This window comes from Pteropus alecto, unplaced genomic scaffold, assembly GCF_000325575.1.
Source record: "Pteropus alecto unplaced genomic scaffold, ASM32557v1 scaffold35, whole genome shotgun sequence".
Classification (NCBI taxonomy): Eukaryota; Metazoa; Chordata; class Mammalia; order Chiroptera; family Pteropodidae; genus Pteropus; species Pteropus alecto.
The window spans coordinates 7,558,495-7,579,322 of record NW_006437828.1 but is presented as its reverse complement, the minus strand read 5'-3'; the positions used below and the strand labels follow the sequence as shown (position 1 = coordinate 7,579,322).

The window sequence follows — 20,828 nt, the reverse complement described above, 5'->3', positions numbered from 1 at the left end:
GGCTGGGGTAAGGGAGGGACGGATGAATAGGAAGAGCACAGAAATTTTTAGGTCAGTGAAACTATTCTGCATCTTCTTGGAATGGTGGATATAAGTGATTATACATTCGTCAAAGCCCACAGAATGTACAACACAGATGGTGATGTAAACTACGGACTTGAGTTAACAATACTGTCATCAGTATTGGCTCATCGATTTTAATAAATGGACTAATACGAGATACTAATAATAGGGAAATTGAGGTGCTTGCTGAAGAGCCCATGAGGTACGTGAGAACGGAACTGGAATGCTCTCTACATTCTGTTCAATTTTTCTGTAAACCTAAAAAAAAAATCGGCCTATTAATTTTTTAAAAAACTAAATAAATATTTGTTCATATTTAAAACCACAAGGACTTCAAGGTCAGATTGAAAAGACAATTTAAATATCTTTCCTTGGTTTCTATTTTTTTTATAACGATTTAAGATTTTTTTAAACAGGCTTGATAAAACCAAGAGGCGTGTTTGCAGTACATACCCTGTCCCTCGTTAGCATCTGAGCCCTGTTTTTGTGCACGATTTTGATGATGCCTGGAGGCTGCACCCATGCTTCGCCATCCACCTGTACTGGGACTCCCTCGTCGCCAAAGATAGTGATTTTTACTGTACGGCACTGAAAGAAAACAGGTCATTTTAGAATGCGAATCATCCCGAGACACTGACACTCAATCTGCATTCGAGCTTGACCTTTAGTCCATTCTGTGGGATGGCAGGTTATGATTTTGCACTTATGATGGCACAGTAACAACGGACATGACGAGAAAGTCACAATTTTACCGATGAATATACAGCGTAGAGTCATTAGAGACGGCTTCCCCAGTGGCCCGCGCAGCAAAGGCAGGCAGGATCCCGTGGGAAGACAAACCTGGGCTATTCGGTGATGCTGCAGCTTAATGACCCTTGACACTGCCATCTGCACGCTGTCAAATACTGCGACGACTTCTAAGATCTTGTCATCAAACGATGGTGCAGCAAATATCTGAAAGTAAACACTACGTTACGAAGTGGCACATTGAGCAACATAAACTCTGCAGTACACATAATTTTTTGAAAAGCCATAAAATTAGTAAGCAAGAAAGGAAGTAAATATTACTAGGAAATGATCATTCAAGGACCAAAAAAATCACTGAAGATGACTTAAACATAATAAAAAATGGTTTTAAGGCCCAGATGGCTATAATACTCATGCTCCCTCATAAAGCGCTCTCTGGACTAGTAAATTATTACATTTCCAAATAATTCATCTTGGTTATAAAATGTATTAAATACCTATTTACAGATGACTCAGATGTCTCGATAAAATGATGCAGGTAGTTTTATGAACCCTAAAATCCCGGAAAGGTGACACAGATTTCGTAAGGTTAAAGCTAGCACACATGCGGATGATCCAGGTCACCTGGAATGTTCTACGGGCACAATCCCAAGGTGTTACGAGCAGCGTGCTTACGTGTTTACATCCTTAACATGACAACTTTAAGGACGTGAGAACACGGAAGTGGAAACCTCAGGATAAGAATCAGGTAGGCTTACTTTGCTTTGATGTTAACTTCGTTTTCACAAAATTAATTTAACCTAAACATTTCAATTTCACCTGTATTACTTTGTTCCTTTTACTCTCATTTACCATGCATAAATAATTATGCCTCTGAAAAAAAAATTCAGTATCAAGTAGTATCCTAATTAAAACTTTCATTGAAAATATCAGGACACAAATTTGCAAGCATCGATAACTCCTTATCATTTTTGTTATCAGACAGCCTAGTTTTAAATCTTGTCTCTGCTGCTTATGAACGGTGTGTATTTTGTGTCAGTTTCTTCATTGGTATAATTTAGATGAAAATTGTAGGTATTAAATAATGAATGTGTAACTCTCAGAACACTGTTTGACTACCTACTAGGTAGGTAGGTGGGTAGGAAGGAAAGTTAGCTTTTTAAAATCTTAATCTTACTGATTTCTTCCCCTTAAAATATTTAATAGTAGTGACAGGCTGACAAAAATTTGACTGCCAATATTAGTTTTTATACTCCAATAGGATTAGAATATAGTCATATGAAAATTACAAATACTTTCCAATTTAAACCCTAAAATCCCGGAAAGGTGACACAGATTTCGTAAGGTTAAAGCTAGCACACATGCGGATGATCCAGGTCACCTGGAATGTTCTATGGGCACAATCCCAAGGTGTTACGAGCAGCGTGCATACGTGTTTACATCCTTAACATGACAACTTTAAGGACGTGAGAACACGGAAGTGGAAACCTCAGGATAAGAATCAGGTAGGCTTACTTTGCTTTGATGTTAACTTCGTTTTCACAAAATTAATTTAACCTAAACATTTCAATTTCACCTGTATTACTTTGTTCCTTTTACTCTCATTTACCATGCATAAATAATTATGCCTCTGAAAAAAAAATTCAGTATCAAGTAGTATCCTAATTAAAACTTTCATTGAAAATATCAGGACACAAATTTGCAAGCATCGATAACTCCTTATCATTTTTGTTATCAGACAGCCTAGTTTTAAATCTTGTCTCTGCTGCTTATGAACGGTGTGTATTTTGTGTCAGTTTCTTCATTGGTATAATTTAGATGAAAATTGTAGGTATTAAATAATGAATGTGTAACTCTCAGAACACTGTTTGACTACCTACTAGGTAGGTAGGTGGGTAGGAAGGTTCAAGGAAAGTTAGCTTTTTAAAATCTTAATCTCACTGATCTCTTCCCCTTAAAAGATTTAAGAGTAGTGACAGGCTGACAAAAATTTGACTGCCAATGTTAGTTTTTATACTCCAATAGGATTAGAATATAGTCATATGAAAATTACAAATACTTTCCAATTTATTTTATACTTTAAGCCTGCTTACTTATTTAAAAGCCCTGAGAAAATGGATCAGTGAGAACCATTATATTACAAGCCTCAAATCAAAGGGCCTATCATTCAATGTATGTGACTCATCAAACAAAGATCAAGTTATACTTCTCATTTTTATGTTACATGGACTTTAATAATTATTCCCTCTTCTATTGAATATTATTTTCAGAACAATTACATTTTTTAGGTTGTGGTTTTTCCTTTTTTAATATAGGAAACTATAAAAAGAAAATGAAAATAGCCGTAAACTTCAATAGCCAAATGAGTCCTCTTGACGTTTTTAAAAATCGAAAGGATAATATCACATAAACTTAGAAAATTAATAAGTACAGAAAAGTATTTCGGTAGGTAGAATAATATCCCCCTCCCCATCCTAAAACTGTCCATGTCCTGATCCCCTGAACCTGTAAATGTTACCTTACGTGCCAAGAGAGACTTTGCAGATGTGACTCAATTAGGGACCTTGAGCGGGGGAGATTATCCTGGATGAAGTGGGGGCGGGGAGGGCAGTGTAATCCCAAAGACCATTAAAAGTAGAAGAGGGCGCAGAAGAGCAGCAGGATGCCACATGAGGAAGACTCAAGCCGCCTTTGTGGGCTTTGGCGATGGAGGAGGGGGCCCCAAGCCAAGGAACGTGGGCGGCCGCTAGAATCGGCAAAAAGCAAGGAAATACTTACATCGTCCTCTTTGGTTCCTCCCCAAAAGTTAGTGCCTCCGGCATAGCTGGGGATGTTCAGCACTGCTATTCCTTGCAGACTGGGGAGAGGAATGTACTGGCCGTCGCACTGTAAGGGAAAAGGCTTGGGGGTTAGATGGAAAGAGCGAAGCCGCTAGCTCGGAAGCCGCTAGCACACCAAACACGAAGGATGGTGGAGGGAAGTGTGCTGGGAATGTGTGCTCTCCCGCAAATAGACTCCTACACACTACCTTAAAGTATAAGTATAGCAGAAGTTGTTATAGAAAACCAGATTAAACAAACAAACAAAAATAACACTTCTACCTCTTCTTTCAACCAAAATCAGGCAGTACTTTTCTTGAGCTTTTATTTCCAGGTCACTTATGATATCCTCACTTGTACTACAATCACCTTTGTACTTATTTGAAACATTCTTTTGAAAGCAGCGTCCGTGAGGGTGGACTCTGGGTCCTAACCATCTTATCTGCACCTCTCACTACTCCTGGTATTTTGCTGGTGATCTGTAATTAGCTGGTGACTGGTTAAACTCAAGTAGCCAGAACCAAAACCAAACAAACCCACATGTATGTTGGGAAGTATCTTATACTCTGTCTTCTGATTAACCATTTAGATGAAAATTAAATTACCACTTAAGGAAAAAAAATATCATATGAGTGATGAAGTAATTATACATGGCATGTGAATGAATTCTTATTGAATAGAGGGTTTAAGCCTCCATTTTAAAAGAGAAGAGCTTGCAGGGTCACACTTCAAATAAATGCTATATTTTTTATATAATCCTTACAGTAAAAATATTAATACAACTTAATAAAAATCGCATTTTAATGACCAAGCAAAATTACCTGCAATTTTAGAACAAATGAGAATTGTTTGAACTCATTTTTTCAACCATTTTCAATAACTGAGAATACGTTATATTTGATTTACCCCCACAGGCTTTTTTTACAATTCCTTTACTTTTTTATGAAAACACATTCAAAGGTACACACTGCAGTCCAGCAGCACCTAGAGCCATTCTTGGCACATAGCTCATGCTTGATGTGTACTTGTCAAAGGAATGAACATTAAGTATCTAGTAAAATAATAAACTTTTTCTGAAACCAATAAACTCAACAGGTATCTTTGTATACTTTAGAAAATGTTTAAATCATATAAGTAACTTAGAGAAAATGGAAAAAAAATCTATCTCTGTAAATATAAAAGAAATATTTTTAAAGACAATTCCGAGCAATTAAAGATTTTATAATAAAGGCCATTATGACAAGCTCACAATTAACATTATATTCCATATTGAAAAGCTGAAAAAGTTTTTCCTCTAAGATCAAGAATAAGACAAAGATGCCCACGCTCATCGCTTTTACTCAACATAGAATTGAAAGTCCTAGCCAGAGCAATTAAAAAAAAAAAAGAAAAGGCATCTAAATTGGAAAGAAAGAAGTAAACCTGTCACTATTCAAAGATGATATGATATTATATATAGAAAACTCTTAAGACTCCATCAAAAACTGTTAGAACTAATAAGTAAATTCAATAGAGTTTCGGGATATCAAATCAATACTCAAAAGCTGTTGCATTTCTTTATACTAATAATGAACTAATGAAGACAGTTTTTAGAAATTCTATTTATAACAGCATCGAAAAGAATAAAATATATAGAAATAAATATAACCAAGGAGATGAAAGACCTGAGTATTGAAAACTAAAAGACATTAATGAAGGAAACTGAAGACACAAATAAGTGGAAAGATAGTCCGTGTTCATAGGGTAAATGAATTAATAGTGTTAAAATGTCCATACTACCCAAAGCAATCTCCAGATTCTATGTTATCCCTATCAAAATTCCAATGGCATTTTTCATAGAACTAGAACAATCTTAACATTTGTATGTGACCACGAAAGATCCTGAACAGCCAAAGCAATCTTGAGAAAGGAAAACAAAGTTGGAGGCATCACACTCCCTGATTTCAAACTATATTACAAAGCTATAGCAATTAAAAAAGTACTGTATTGCCATAAAAATGGACACATTGATCAATGGAACAGAATAGAGAGTCCAGAAATAAACCCATGCATACAGGGTCTTTTCGTGACAAAGGAGCTAAGAATACACAGTGGAGAAGGGAAAGTCTCTTCAATAAACAGTGTTGAGAAAATGGGACATCCATATACAAAAGAATGAAATTAGACCACTGTCTTATACCACACACAAAAATTAACTCAAAATGAATTAAAGACGTGAGCACAAACCTGAAACCATAAAAATCCTGGAAGGAAACAGAGGTGGTAACCTCCTTGACAAAGGTATTGGTGATGATTTTTTGAATCGGACATCAAAGCAAAAGCAACAGATGCAAAAAAAAGGAAAACGAAACAAAACAAAACAAAAAATAAGTGGGACACATCAAACTGAAAAGCTCTGCACAGCAAAAGAAATCATCAACCAAATAAAAAGGCAACCTATTGAATGGGAGAAAATAATTGCAAATTACATATCTGATAGGGACTAATAGCCAAAATATATAAAAAACTCATTAACTCAACAGCAAAAAATAATCTGACTAAAAAATAGGTAGAAGATCTGAATAGACATTTTTCCTAGAAGACATATAGATGACCGACAGACATACAAAAGGTGCTCAACATCACTAATTATCAGGAAAATGCAAATCAAAACCACAATGAGATACTACTTCATATCCGTTAGAATGGCTAGTATCCATAAGACAAAGAATAGTGTTGGTGAGGATGTGGAGCAAAGGGAACCCCTGTGCACTGTTGGTGGGAATATAAATTGGTGCAACTATGGAAAACAGTATGGAGGTACCTCAAAAAATTAAAAATAGAACTATCATATGATCCAGCAATTCCACTTCTGGGTACTTATCAAAAGAAAATGAAAACACTAAATTTGAAAAGACACATGCGTCCCCATGTTCACTGCAGCTCTATTTACAATAGTCAAGATATGGAAGATATGGAAACAACCCAAGTGTCCAATGATGCATAAATGGATAAGGAAAATGTGGTGTATATAGATAATGCAATATTATTCAGTCACTTAACGATAACAATACCTTGAGGGCATTACGCTAAATGAAATAAGTCAGAGTTGGACAAATACCACATGAGCTCTCTTAAATATGTTTGTCTAAACACAAACAAACAAACAAACAAACAAATAAACAAAGCTCACAGATACAGAGAACAGATTGGTGGTGGCAAAAGTCAGGGTTGGGGGAGGCAAGAAATGGGTGACCTTTTTTTAGTTCAAATAAGTTGAATTAAAATTAAAAGGCTGAAAGAAATGTAAAAATTTAAAAATTCAGAGCAGTCTTAATGATTTATAAACAAATACACTTTATTTGGAAGAACGGTATGAAAATGGCGAACATTTTCAGAAGGAAGTTCCATCTCGACTGCTTAATTTAACACACTCCCTAACGGTTTAAAAAATATTTCACTAATTTAGTTTAATATTAATGGTTTCTTTCGTAAGTCTATGCATTTTATACGATGTATTTAAAAACGATAATCAGAGAGGAGATCCATGGTTTCGCCAGCATGCCGAAGGGGCCCAGGGTCAGAAAGAGTTAGGAACCCCCATTAAGTGGACAGTAAAATGCAGCTGTGTAAATAACACGGCCTCATTCAGACTTTGGGCCATGAGGAGAAAAGGCTAGAAATACTATTTCTGAAAGGTAATCCGGCCATTCTGATTCCAGATAGTTCCCTAAATCTTAAAGATAGCTGGCTACGGGGCTTGATCCCAGTACTTACTAAATTACGGTAAAGTGATTATTTACCTGTCTGTTTCTTCAAGACGGGGGCGAGAATTACACATCACAAAAGATATACATAACCGAGGATAACAAAGATGAATACAACTTCCTACCTGTACATAAGGAGAGTATGGCCTAAAGAGAGTAGGGCCACTAGGGGACCGGATAAGAAAATAAATGACACAGTTCAATACACAGGAGAGAAGCCAAATTGATCGGGGATGGGGCCATCAAGGATAGTGTTTACTAAGTGTGAACTTTTCTGATTTTGTACCTTTTCGGCCAGTAACACCTACCTTAATTATACAAACATTGCTAAATCGAGCTAGCTGATCAAGCAGCCATGCTCTAGAGTGGAAGGTATCAGATGTTTATCTTTAGTTGATAATGAATGAGCTACGCACCTCTTTAATCCACACTCCAGTGTTAAGATAAAACCTACAATAATAACACTGTGTTTAAGTCACTGAGCTGTAGACTTAGGATTTGTTCACTTTTCAGTTTGGAGCATATGCCTTAATTAGAAATAAGTGGTTAAGGTGCAAAAAAATAAAATTCACTGAAATTAGCAGACTTTTCAGAGGCATTTCTCCAATCTTTTTTTTTCCTGTTATTGGAAGAGATTGAATAACTTTTGCCATCCTTAATTTCCTAGTTAAATTAGTAAAAAATACTTAAAATCTTAAGTGATCAAAATCTTTTTCTTTCATTAACTTGTTAAAAATAATTGGAACAAAAAATACTTTTACAGACTCGATTTATGATGAATGTTAGTTTCAGGGATTCGTGAAACTTCAGGCATAATAGAATTGGGTCAGGATTTGGAAACTGAAATGAGAAAATCCATTAAAAACGCTATCCTATAAATGGGCTCTACCTTTTCACAGGGTCCTGTGACTCCACATCTGCATCCAAATTTCAGGAGCTAATGATAATGATAATTAAGTGTGTCACTCATCTCCAGTGTCTACACCTTCTTCAGGAGAAGGCTGACACCTACTTCCACTCCCCACTAAACACTAATCAAGAGGAATTTCAGCCAAATTCACTGCACAAATAAAATAATTTTTTAAAGTAAGATAACATGAAATGTCTTTACTTCAAGATGAACTTACCTCCAGTTGAACCCTCTGCTCTAAATTCTTGTACGATCTCTGTAATAACTCCCGGGTTCCCAGGACTCCATACCACATCAAGTTTTTAGTCCGGCTCCTGAAAATAATTGTTGGCAGGCAATTTCAGTAACTATTACATATATACTCTTTAAAGGCAGAGAGAGTAAAACAGGTAATAAATAAAGTAAAATTGCCTTTATGTAATAATATTATTACTATTACCAAATTACCTGCATTTTTCAGGGTGTTCTTCTCTCTTATTATTAAATTCTAATGAAATTTTTGCATCTAATCCAATCCCAAAGTAATTGTTCATGACACATTTTTCTGAATATCCATCTCTACGATAATAAGGAAAAGTACATAAAAGTCAATCTCAGGCTCGTAAAATTACACTTTATCTACAAAATAGCACTTAAAACCTCTTAAGCTTCCATTCCCGATAGGGTAAAGCTTAGAAGAAATTGCTTCCTGTTAACACGCCATGGGCGCGACCCCAGTGCACGTGTGTAAGTTTTGCTAACATATAAAGGGACGGTGGGCCAGGCGAAGTGGAGACAAAGCCATGGCAATGCTTTTCCACTAACTGTAACAAAATCTTAGTTCTCTCCCACGTGAGCTCCTTGCCACACACACAAATGGGAAGACCTTACAATCAGGTGCCAACACTCTTCTTTTTTTATCATTAGAAAGTCTTCTCTACTTCTACTCTTATCAATGGACAAATATTTATGTGAGCAAAAAACTACTAGATCTAATCCGTTTTTCTAGGTGCTTTGGAAAGTACAAAGTTTGCAATATGGTACCTTCGTTGAGGACCGTCAGTAGAGAAATGAGATATGATAAAGGCAAAATTAAACATGGAAGTAAAAGGAAGTGTATATTGAACGGCCAAGTAGTTTTTTAGGAGTTTAAGATGGAACGAGATCAATGTCGACCAGAAACTTCCAGAAATAAGTAGCCAGAAGCTGGATGTGGAAAGATGACAGATTCGGCAAAATGGAGGAGGCGAAGGGAACAGCAAAAGTATGGATATGAAGATGTCGATGAACAAAACATTCCAAGGAAAAGTGAGTGGGGTGGGGCCTCACGGCACCGTGGGGTCATCAGCCCTGACAGCAGGCTGGAAGGGACCCGCCTCGGGACCAGGTCCTGAAAACCAGGGCAAAGGGGTCAATGTGCTCTGATGACCCTTTTTGTAAGTGGAACCACATTTATCGCAGTACACTTAAAGTGTCACCATTCGTATAAAATGGAAACAAGGAAAGCCAAAACAAAATATTTTCAAAAGTATTTTCTTACAGTGAATCGGGATCTGGGTCAATAAATGGCGTCGCACCAAAAGGATCGATATTTGCTAGCAACATTTTGTTGATAATCGAACTCCCGGCAATTGAGGCAGCTAGTCCTGCTCTTAGACCTGGCCAGAGAAAAAATATATACAGGTTCACGTGTTAATCAAAGAAACAAGACAAAGAAAAAGCCAGTCCACTGTTTTCAGGCCTAACTTCACCTTGTTCTCAAACGTTGTTTTTAGTGCCTGCTCTCCTCATGAATCAAAACTAAGAACTGTGACATTGTCAAGTAGAAGGTTTTTGATGCTTGTTAGGCTCTGTATGTTGCCATTAAAAAACAAATAAAGCAGATGAAGACTAAACAGGAGTCTCTTCGTGACAGCGTCTCATTTAACATCTCAAGGAGTCTGTCTACATCTTCAACAAATAAATATTACTTCCTTGCTTTAACAGATAATTACATCTCTAAGACATTTACAATAAAGGCTAAATTACCCAAAATGTCATGGAGTTACCACTTCCATACTCTCAAAGCATAGATAATAATACTCAGTTAAAATTGTTAACAAAAGTGAAAACACAGTGTTGGTGTCAATGGTAAGTAGTCAAGTATTATATGTGGTTATTAATCAATTTGAAAAAGAATATAGTATTGAACATTAAAATGAAACATTTCTCTTCCGAATAAGTACAACTTCAATGTTATTTCAACATGTTTTCCACAACTAGTTACAATATTCAAAAGCTAATGAATTCTATCTATCCCAACAATTAATAAGGCTAGAAGCACTCAAGTCTGAGAGAAGACAATGTAATAGGTGCTTAAGGAATCAAACAAACAAAAAAAGAAAAAATAGTGAAGGAAAACACGTCATGCAATTGAGAAACATTAGGACATTTTTTAAAGTCCTTTCTTGAGCAAATATTCATTTCCCAACATATGCCCTTCTTAGATTATTCATTATTTTAGCTACTAAAGTTTGGCCGATTATCAAATAATCAAGATGAATTTTATTGCCATTGAGCTTCATAGTTTGAATATGTTATGGCATACTTTACTATGCCAACTGGCTTTGTGTCTAAATAAGTAAATAATGAACAAAATAATCGTAACGAGGAAAGAACAGTTCGGAGAGGTGAAGAGGCACACTCAAGCGGCTGCACAGAGCAGTGCAGTGTCTTCTAGAATGTTTTAAGGTTAGCTATATGAATAGCCTTAGCTCAGAAATGTCATGCCCAGGTCGCAGGTTTGAACAAAGATATAATCTCTAGATACGAAGGCCCTTCCAGAATCAAGCATGTTTTGGGTTTATCACTTTTATTTTAATATTTTCTTTGCGTTATAATTCACATACCAAAAAATTTATCCTTTTAAAGTGTATAATTCATTTGTTTGTAGTATACACACATAGTTGTGCAATGATCACTACCACTTAATTCTAGAACGTTTTTTTATCACCTTCAAAAAAAATCTCCACACTTATTAGTGGTAATTTTCCATTGTCCCTGTCCCTAGATTCTGAAAACCACTAAACTACTGTCTTTATGGATTGTTGGACATATCATATAAATGAAATCACATAATATCTAGCTTCTGTGTCAAGCTTTTTTCACTTGGCATAAAGTTTTCAAGGGTAATCGTGCTGTAGTATTTACTAGTGCTTCACTCTTTTTATGGCTAAATAATATTCCACTGTATGAAAATACCATATTTTGCTTCTCCATTCATCAATTGATGGATATTTGGGTTGTTTTCATTTTTAAGATTTATCAATAAAGTTGCTATAAAAACAGTGTATACAAGTATTTGTTAGACACACATTTTCAGTTTTCATGGGTATATACCTAGCTGTGGAATTTCTGGGTTATGTTAACTCTATGTTTAATTCTTTGAGGAACCACCAAACTATTTTTCAAAATGGCTGCACCATTTTACATTCTAACCAGTAATGTATAAAAGTTCCAATTTCTCCACATCCTTGCCAATATTTGTTATAATCTGTCTTTTTTTATCATGGCCAGCCTAGTTGGGAGAAGTGGTATCTTATTGTGGTCTTGATTTGCCTTTCCCTGATGACTAATGACCTTTTCATGTGCTTATTAGCCACTTGTATATCCTTTGGGGAAAACGTCTACTCAGATCCTTTGGCCATTTTTACATTGGAATATTTGTTTTTTCCACTGTTGAATTTTAAAAGTTCTCTATATATTCTGGATACTAATATCGTATCATATATGTTATTTGCAAATATCTTCCCCCATCCTGTGGAGTGTCATCTTGCTTTCTTGGTAGTATCCTCTGAATCACAAATACCTTTAATTCTGACAAAGTCAAATTTATATTTTCTTGTGTTGCTTGTGCTTTTGGTGTCATATCCAAGGTTATGGACATTTACATCTATATTGTTTTTTATGGTTTTATAGTTTTAGCTCTTACATTTAAGTCTTTTAACCATGATCATCCTGTGGAGTGTCATCTTGCTTTCTTGGTAGTGTCCTCTGAATCACAAACACCTTTAATTCTGACAAAGTCAAATTTATATTTCCTTGTGTTGCTTGTGCTTTTGGTGTCATATCCAAGGTTATGGACATTTACATCTATATTGTCTTTTTATGGTTTTATAGTTTTAGCTCTTACATTTAAATCTTTTAACCATGACGAGTTAATTTTTATATATGGTGTGAGGGAAGCTTCCAACTTAATTCTTTGCATATGGATATCTAGTTGTCCCAGTACCACTGGTTGAAAAGACTATTCTTTCCCCATTGACTAATTGTCTTAGCATATTTGTTGGATAGCAATTGACCATAAATGTAGGAGTTTATTTCCGGGTTTTCGGTTCTATTCAGTTGATCTATACGACTATCCTTATGCCAGTACAATGTGGTCTTGATTACTGTAGCTTTGTAGTTATGTTTTGAAATCAGGAAATGTGTCCTTCAACTTGCTTCTTCCTTTTCAAGATTGTCTTAACTCTTCTGGGTCCTTTGTATTTCCATGTGAATTTTAAGATCAGCTTGGCAGTTTCTGCAAAACAGGCAGTTGGGATTTTGATACGAACTGTGTGAAATCTCTATTCAATGTGAGATGAGCTGCCATCCTAATAATATTAAGTCTTCCAATCCATGAACACGGATGTCTTTTCGTTTAGGTCTTCTTTAACTGCTCTCAGCAATGTTTTATAATTTTAAGTGTTCGCTTCTTTCACCTTCTTAAATTTATTCCTAATTTTTAAATGCCATTTTAAATGGAATGACTTAATCTCATGTTCAGATGGTTCATTACGAGGTAAAGAAGTACAAATTACTTTTTGTATATTCATCTTTCATCCCATAACCTTGTTGTACTCATTTATTATCTTTAATAGTGTGTGTGTGTGTGTGTGCGCGCGCGTGCACGTCTGTGTGTGTGTGGGGGGTATTCCTTAGGATTTTCCATATGCAATGTCAATCTGTAAAGAGATACAGTTTTACTTCCTCCTTTCCAATTGAAATGCCTTTTTTTATTTTTCCTAATTTCCCAAGCTAGAACCTCCAGTATTACGTTGAATAGAAATGGCAAGAATGGACATCTTTGTCTTGTTCCTGATGTTAGAGGGAAAGCTTTCAGCCTTTACCATTAAGTATGATGGGTTTTTCATAGATGCCCTTTGTTAGGTGGTTGTGTGTTTTACCAGCAGAGGGTGTTGAATTTTTAAATCCTTTTTCTGTATCCTCTGAGATGATTTTGTGATTTTACCCTTTATTCTATTCATATGGTATGTCACATTGATTGGTTTTCATATGTTGAATCAACCTTGTATCATTTGGTCATGGTGTGTAATTCTTATACCTTGTTGGACTCGATTAGCTAGTATTTTGTTGAGGATCTTTTTACTGCTATTCATAAAAGATATTGGTCTAAACTTTTTTTGTGTGCTGTCTTTGACTGGTTTTGGTATCATGGTAATACTGGCCTCATAGAATGAGTTGGAAAGTGCTTTTTACTCTTCTAGTTTTTGAAAACATTTATGAAAAATTGGTGTTAATTATTCTTTAAAATTCACCAGTGATGATTTCGAGCTTGGGCTTTTCTTTGTAGGAAGTTTTTGATTACTAATTCAATCTCTACACTTGTTTTAGGTCTAGTCAGATTTTCTATTTCCTCTTGACTCAGTTTTGGTAGTTTGTGTGTTTCTAGGAGTTTGTCCATTTCATCTAGGTTATCCAACTTGTCGACATGCAATATTTCATAGTTTTCCCTTACTATCCTTTCTATTTCTGTAAGGTCCATAGTGATGTCTCCTCTTTCATTCCTGATTTCAGTAATTTTAATTTTCTTATTTTCTTGCTAAAGATTTGTCAATTTTGTTAATCTGTTCACAGACCAACTTTTGGTTTCATTGTTTTTCTTTACTGTTTTCTACTCTCAATTTCATTTATTTCCAATTTCTTTTATTTCCACTTCCTACTGCTGCTTTGGATTTAGTTTGCTCTTCCTTTTCCCATTTACTAAGGTGCGCAGTTAGGTTTTTGAGATCTTCCTACTTTTTTAACATACATACTTACAGCTCTATATTTCACTCTAAGCACTGCTTTAGTTGCATCATATAAGATTTGGTATATGATGTATTTTTGTTTTTATTCATATCAAAGTATTTTTAACTTCTCTTGTAATTTTTTTCTTTGATTCATGTATATGTGCATTTCTCAAATTTCCATTTGTTATTGGTTTCTAATTTCATTCTATTGTGGTCAGAGAACATATTTTGTATGAGTTCAATTCTTTTAGAATTTACTGAGAATTGTTTTATGGCCTAATACATGGTATATCCTGGAGAATGTTCCATGTACACTTAAGAAGAATGTGTATTCTGCCGCTGTTGGGTGGAGCGTTCCATAAACATCTGTTAGGATTTTATGTGATTTTCAAGTCTCCTGTTTCCCTTTTGATCTCTGTCTAGTTGTTCTATCCACTACTTAAAGTGGGGACTAAAGTCTTGAACTATTATCATTGAATTGTGATTCACCTTTAAAAATAACTTGCAGGAGACACTGATTTTCAGGGTGTAACTTGGTTCCAACCCACTCTGGAATAAATCTGGAGAGTTTTCACTAACTCAAACAGCTAGTACGTAAGGAGGCCTCTGAGACGTCTATATTTTCCTCCCTCCTCTGCTGCATAAGTTCTTTTGGTTTCCACTAATACTAACCTAATACCAAGGTAAATTCATCTTATCAGGCCTGAAATAGAGTCCTTAGATGTTTCAAAACGAAGCAATATTATTAATCTAAAAAAAAAAACAACTGCAGAGACACTTGTGGCTTCAAACTAAAAAGAAAGCTGTGAAGATACTTAAAAAAAGGTAGTAGAATATAGGATTGGATATACCTTAGGTATTTAATAAATTCAGATTCCTGGGTTCCGCTCTAGAACTACTCAACCAAAATTTCTTGGGGCAGAGCCCATAAACATGCATTTTAATACTTCTTAGGCAATTCTTACATGCCAAAAGTCTAAGGATCTGGATTCTGGGTGATAATAGTGCCAAGAGCATTCTCTTAAAGAAACATCTATCTTTAAGAACACATTTTTGTAGTTCATAGAAATGAGTACTTATACATTTTCACAGAAATACTTAAAACAAGACAAGAAAAAACAACAAAAAACCATGTTTCAGAATCTGTACTACCTGGGCAGATTATTCTGGTATTGAGCACAGGAAGGCTTTCTTTGCAGGCTGCCACAGTTGGACCAGGGCCACAGTCCATTTGGGAACGACCTGCCCGACCATCTGGAGACCGAGGTGCAGTTTTAACTGTTGGCAAAAGGTCCAGATTAAAAAGAGGAAATGATAAGCTTATAAAAATGAGCAAGCCCCTATCAATTCAAGACATAATTTAACATATGCTTATCAGTGGAATTGAAAATATTACACTGCACTTACCTTTTATCATTTTGTTTTCATTTTCTTGAGATTTATTATATGAAAGGACTCTGTCACAGGAAAGTATCTTGATCTCTCATCTCAAGTACATGGAGATCAAGAGAAAAGAGGTGCCTATCATAATTAAAGATCCATAATACTCATAATTTTAATGTGATCATCCCATATTTAAAGATAAAAAGAAATTCTGAAACCTGGTAATTTTTGAGAATGAAACATATGTGATATAATATACATCGTCAATTAAATCTTTTTCTCATAAATGTTAGGCGAATGATCAAATCTGATTAATGTGATTCTCAGAGCTAATATATGAAACATAAGTTAACATTTTCTTCTTTAAAATGAAAAATAGTATTTTTTTCAAATGAAAGCAATATACTTTTCCTGTCCTTCTTAATCATTTATTCAAAACTATTTGCCCCAAACAGTTCTATCATATTTTTGTAAAAGCCCGATAATACATTTAAAAAATTGTTCCAAAAGAGAATTACTTTCAAAGTTAACAACAAAAAGAGATATTTAATTTTACCTAATCTGGGGCATTTTAATGAAGAGAAAATAGTATCTTTAACTAATTTAGAAGCTATTGGCAGATGTTTAAAAAAAAACCAGTAATCCTCAAATTCAATTTAAAAGTACTCTAAAACTTAATTACCTTTACTCTCTCTAAGACTAATTACAAACTAACTATATTAATCTTACACTCTCTTCTCTCTGTTCAAAAGCAGTCTAGTTGCATTTTTAAAAAAAGAGTAGCAGAACAGACACTCTTTTTTTTATTTCTTTTTCTTTTGACAGATGGGAGCCCTGGAGCTAACTTCTAATAAAAATAATCTTTTGATATTCATTTCTGATAAAAAGCAGAGAGAGTCCTAATCACCAAGATTGATGTTCCATTTCAGGTAAATAAATTAATGTTTCATGGTTTTCCTTAAACATCTCATTACTCATCTTAATATACTGTATTTTGCACATCTCAGGCATATGAATTATTACATAAAATGATAATACGATGAGTGTGCTTCAAAAATGATTACTTAATACAGAAACATTTCCATTGCTACTGATTCCCACTAAATTGGATTACTAGCCAAAAAATAAGACCAAATACTACACCATTGAAGACCTACATAATCTTATTGCTATTAAAATTTCAATAGCAATATCTATAGCTCTTTATCTGCATTTTTTAGTTTCATTTGCAGACTACAATGGAAATGTGAAGTTCACAAAAGTACAGTCAGGTAGCACGGCAGCTGGTTGAAAACCATTAGCAATCAGTGCTGATAAACGTATCCTCCAAAGACAGCCACTATCTTAGGGAAAATTATCAAGCAGCATATTGCAATGACGCCATTGTCAGCCCTGCTTGAGTCGACATTTTTTAAATGGATGAAACATACAAGGCCTGCTTATCAAATTGCAGATGAAGTAAACTTGAAATGATAGAGTCAAGCTTCAAAAGATTTTGACAAGGTGAAATGATAACTCCAAATCAAAAAGATAAAATTTCAGAAGGATGAGTGTAAAGTACCATAATTTATAGGTTAAAAATAAATCGCTTGCACAAAAACAGGAGGAGGAGACCAGGTTCATATGATACTATTATATAATACTTCAACTCAGAAAAGAGATCTCAGGTAGTCTTTGTAACATCAAAAATATCCACAATGAGTAGTGTATGGTTGTAAGGACATTATTACAGTACAGCAATGTCTGGAAAATTTTGTTCAAAATGGGCATCATATTTTAAGATAAGCATCGACCACATGGGTATAACCAGAAAAACAAAATGTTTTTTTCTTAAATTAACCAAAAAGCACTACACAAGTGCCACCTCGTTACTGTTAACATTATCACACATAAAAGTTTATTAATTAGCATTACAATCATGGGTAGAAATTTAAGGAAGAAAATATAAAGCTCAATATAAAGAAAAGCTTTCTAACAATTAGAGCTGACTATAAAAGTAGGATGTGTTGAAAGTGAGTGGTCCAAAGGCTCAATGGCCCTCTACCAGAGGAGTTATAAAGTGTGCTTGCATTGGATTATAGGGGCAAATAAGGTCTAAAGAGCCTAAGGTTCTAACATTGGGTTGCGTGCTAGAATAGGTCCATATGAAGTCTGAAAGGGCGGAAGGTGTAGATTATGCACTCTTTGGTTGTACGCCAGACATATAAGGTTTAATTTTGAAGTCTCTAAGAGTTTTAAATACAAGGAAGGAATATTCTTTCAAAGTTAACGTAATTAGTAGCAGCGGCAGTGGCAGTAGTAGCAATAATAGTAATAATGATGATAGCAAACACTCTCATACGGCACTGTGTACCAGTCACTATTCTAGGCACTTTATGTATATCGACTCATTTAACCCTCACAACACGCAGGTGCGTTATGAAATAGGTACCCTGTTATTGCCATTTTACAGATGAGGAAAGCACAGAGAAGTTAAGTAATATGCTCAAGTTTATATGTAATAAAAGTAAAAATTCATTCCCTGCAAACAGTTCTGATGTGCTGACTTTTCATTAGTACTATGTCATTATTTTCCTATTCTCATCTTCATTAAAATTTTAATTTCTGCTTTGTTTTATTCTAGTAAACTAATTTTTCCATTAGACAAAGTGATATCTTAAAAGTAAAATCCATCCTCAATTCAAACCTAAAAGGAAGAGAAATTGTTAACATTCTTCAAGCAACTACATATTAACTTACGTGCAAAAATCATTTCAGTAGAGAAAGGGTTTTAACTAGATATTCTATCACTTTAAAGTTTAATTTAGCAGTAAGGATTATCGGCCATCTATGCCGATGGAACTCAAGGGACTGGTGAATTATTTAAATGCCAAATTTTATGCATGTGGGCCATGCAGTTTTCAAAGGAATATAATTTTCAAAGGAATCTGTGGGCTAAAATAGGTTAAAATCTGTTGGTTTAGGTGTTTGTTCCCTCTTTCTTCAGGAAAATTAAGATATTTGGGCATATTGGGGTCCCATAATCCTTAGTTTATGATGATAATCTCTAGATTATATGGTAAAAAGGAAAGGGGACTGTTTGACAACAGTCTAAAATAACATCACCTTTATTATTTTAGTTTTCTAAAATATCTAAGCTGTAAATGCTAAAAAGCCTTGTTGATAGTAAAAACACAAATAGTTTATTTCAACTGATTAGCCTTTTGAAAACTAAAAGAATTGCATTTGATTTCATTCCAAAATAATTTTATCGTAACTTTCTTACCAGTTAATGACTCTTTTGCATCATCATCTTTAGATTCTTCTTTAGATTCATCTGTTTCTGTACTATCATAATCAAGTGACTGATTAACTGATTCACACGGGTGAACTGTCTGGTCATCCATAACTTTAAGTAGTTAAGAAGATAAATATGTTTGAACAAGTAAAAATAAAATCCATAAATATTAATATATGCTTAGAAAAAAACTGAAACACAAACCAAAAGAAATTCCATACTCACAAATAAACACTAATTGGCAATAAACTTGGGTATAATGTCTGTAAGTATTAGAGATTGTAAAACTAAATAAATCGGTGAAAATTACATATTTATTAGGATAAAAAATGAAATACAAGTTACAACCTGTAAAGGGTTTTGGATATTTATTATTTATATTAAAATTAAGTTTTCAGTCTACTATGAAAATTCTAAGAGGAGTATATACATTATATTAATATAAAAATTAAAATATAGGCAAAACTTTTATAAACTTAAAAAAGCATGTAAACATTTAGGAAATAAATGTTAAGAAAATATTTTCAAAGTAGTGTACAGGTTTGGTTTTCGTTTAGAACTCAACAGATTCCAATTAAGTAAAAATGTTTTATGTTTTAGAAATATTACTTAATTTTCAATTTTATTTCAATGTTTGCAGTGTCCTTTATTTCTGAGATTTTATTTTATGTACCATTCATATTCTGATCCTTACTACTAAAACAATAAATAGGACTAAATACAAATTTCTATCTTCTTCCGTCTTGTCTCTAAAAAAGTTTTTACGTGTGTCCAGTCTGACTGACAGGAACCTTCACTGTGCTTGTAATACGAAATGCTGCTAACTAACTGTGTCAATCAACGCTAGGCTACTGTGGCTAACGTGTACCTTTGCCGGCTTCTTCAATGACCTGCCTCACTGCTTTCTTTAAACTGTTCGCCCGCAACATTATCTCCTTTGGTTTGAGGGCTTTCTGGGAGGACGGTTTTGTAGTGTCATCCAAGAGGTGTTCCCTGCTTTCGCACAAGGATTCTTCACTCGAAGATTCCATGGCATCTTCCTCCACAGTGAGAGAGCGGACGCCCGAGACAACTGTAGTGGACGCGGAATCCGTGTGCACAGCCTGGAGCAGTTGTTCAAGCTTCTCATTTAGGACTGAACACTAAGAGCGCAAAACAAAACCAACGTGAGGGATCTCTGTTTAGTGGAGATGAAAAATGATCATTTATAAATGAACAGTTTTTGATTTCAGAGTAAAGATGTGATATTGATGTCGACCATTCATCGGCTATTATAAATTATACTTTAGACAGCTTATGGACTAAATAATATGTAATTTTTTAAAAAAAGCACAATTTAGCACAATTATTGGTTTATACCTCTAAAACCATTCAGACTCCATTTTACTGGTGAGAGTCTTTACGATCTTTGAACAGCTATTTTTCCTTAAAAAAACAAGCAAACAAAAAATACTTTCCTCTAAAGTGACACATCACACGAAAAATTTATACATTATACGAAATTTGCTATACTTCATACAAAACATCACAGAAACACTTTCTGAAGGTAATCAACTTATGGCACCATTTTGAGCATAGAAATTGCAGGTCAGGCTGAGTCTTGGTGAGCTCACCATTAAAGCTTTGGTTTGCAAAGGAGGGAACCGTATCTAAGGAATGACTTGCTCAAAGAAAAAGCAAAAAGAAAAATGCACAAGGATTAAAAAAGAGAAAGAAGGGAGATGCAGGGGAAAAAAAAAACAGTAAGTACTCGCCATTGTTTCTTTCTGCTTTTCTTAAATTACTAAGGGCCAAGAAACATTTAGGACTGAAGCTGTTGATGCTGCTGCCTAACGTAACTTTTATCTCCCA

General features: G+C 34.6%; 1 protein-coding gene across 2 annotated transcripts in view; it reads right to left on the bottom strand.

Moving 5' to 3' along the window:
• The window catches only part of DGKH (diacylglycerol kinase eta), a 92,196-nt gene that overhangs the window by 16,812 nt on the left and 54,556 nt on the right, over positions 1-20,828 (bottom strand). For both annotated transcript variants that reach the window (XM_006914951.3, XM_006914950.3), the window contains exons 14-22: positions 19,846-20,119; positions 18,966-19,088; positions 15,470-15,595; positions 9,805-9,922; positions 8,733-8,843; positions 8,503-8,599; positions 3,589-3,696; positions 904-1,017; positions 517-651 (exon numbers count right to left, since the gene is read on the bottom strand). In XM_006914951.3, the coding sequence (XP_006915013.1) occupies positions 517-651; positions 904-1,017; positions 3,589-3,696; positions 8,503-8,599; positions 8,733-8,843; positions 9,805-9,922; positions 15,470-15,595; positions 18,966-19,088; positions 19,846-20,119 (1,206 nt within the window). The remainder of the gene's footprint in view (positions 1-516; positions 652-903; positions 1,018-3,588; positions 3,697-8,502; positions 8,600-8,732; positions 8,844-9,804; positions 9,923-15,469; positions 15,596-18,965; positions 19,089-19,845; positions 20,120-20,828) is intronic.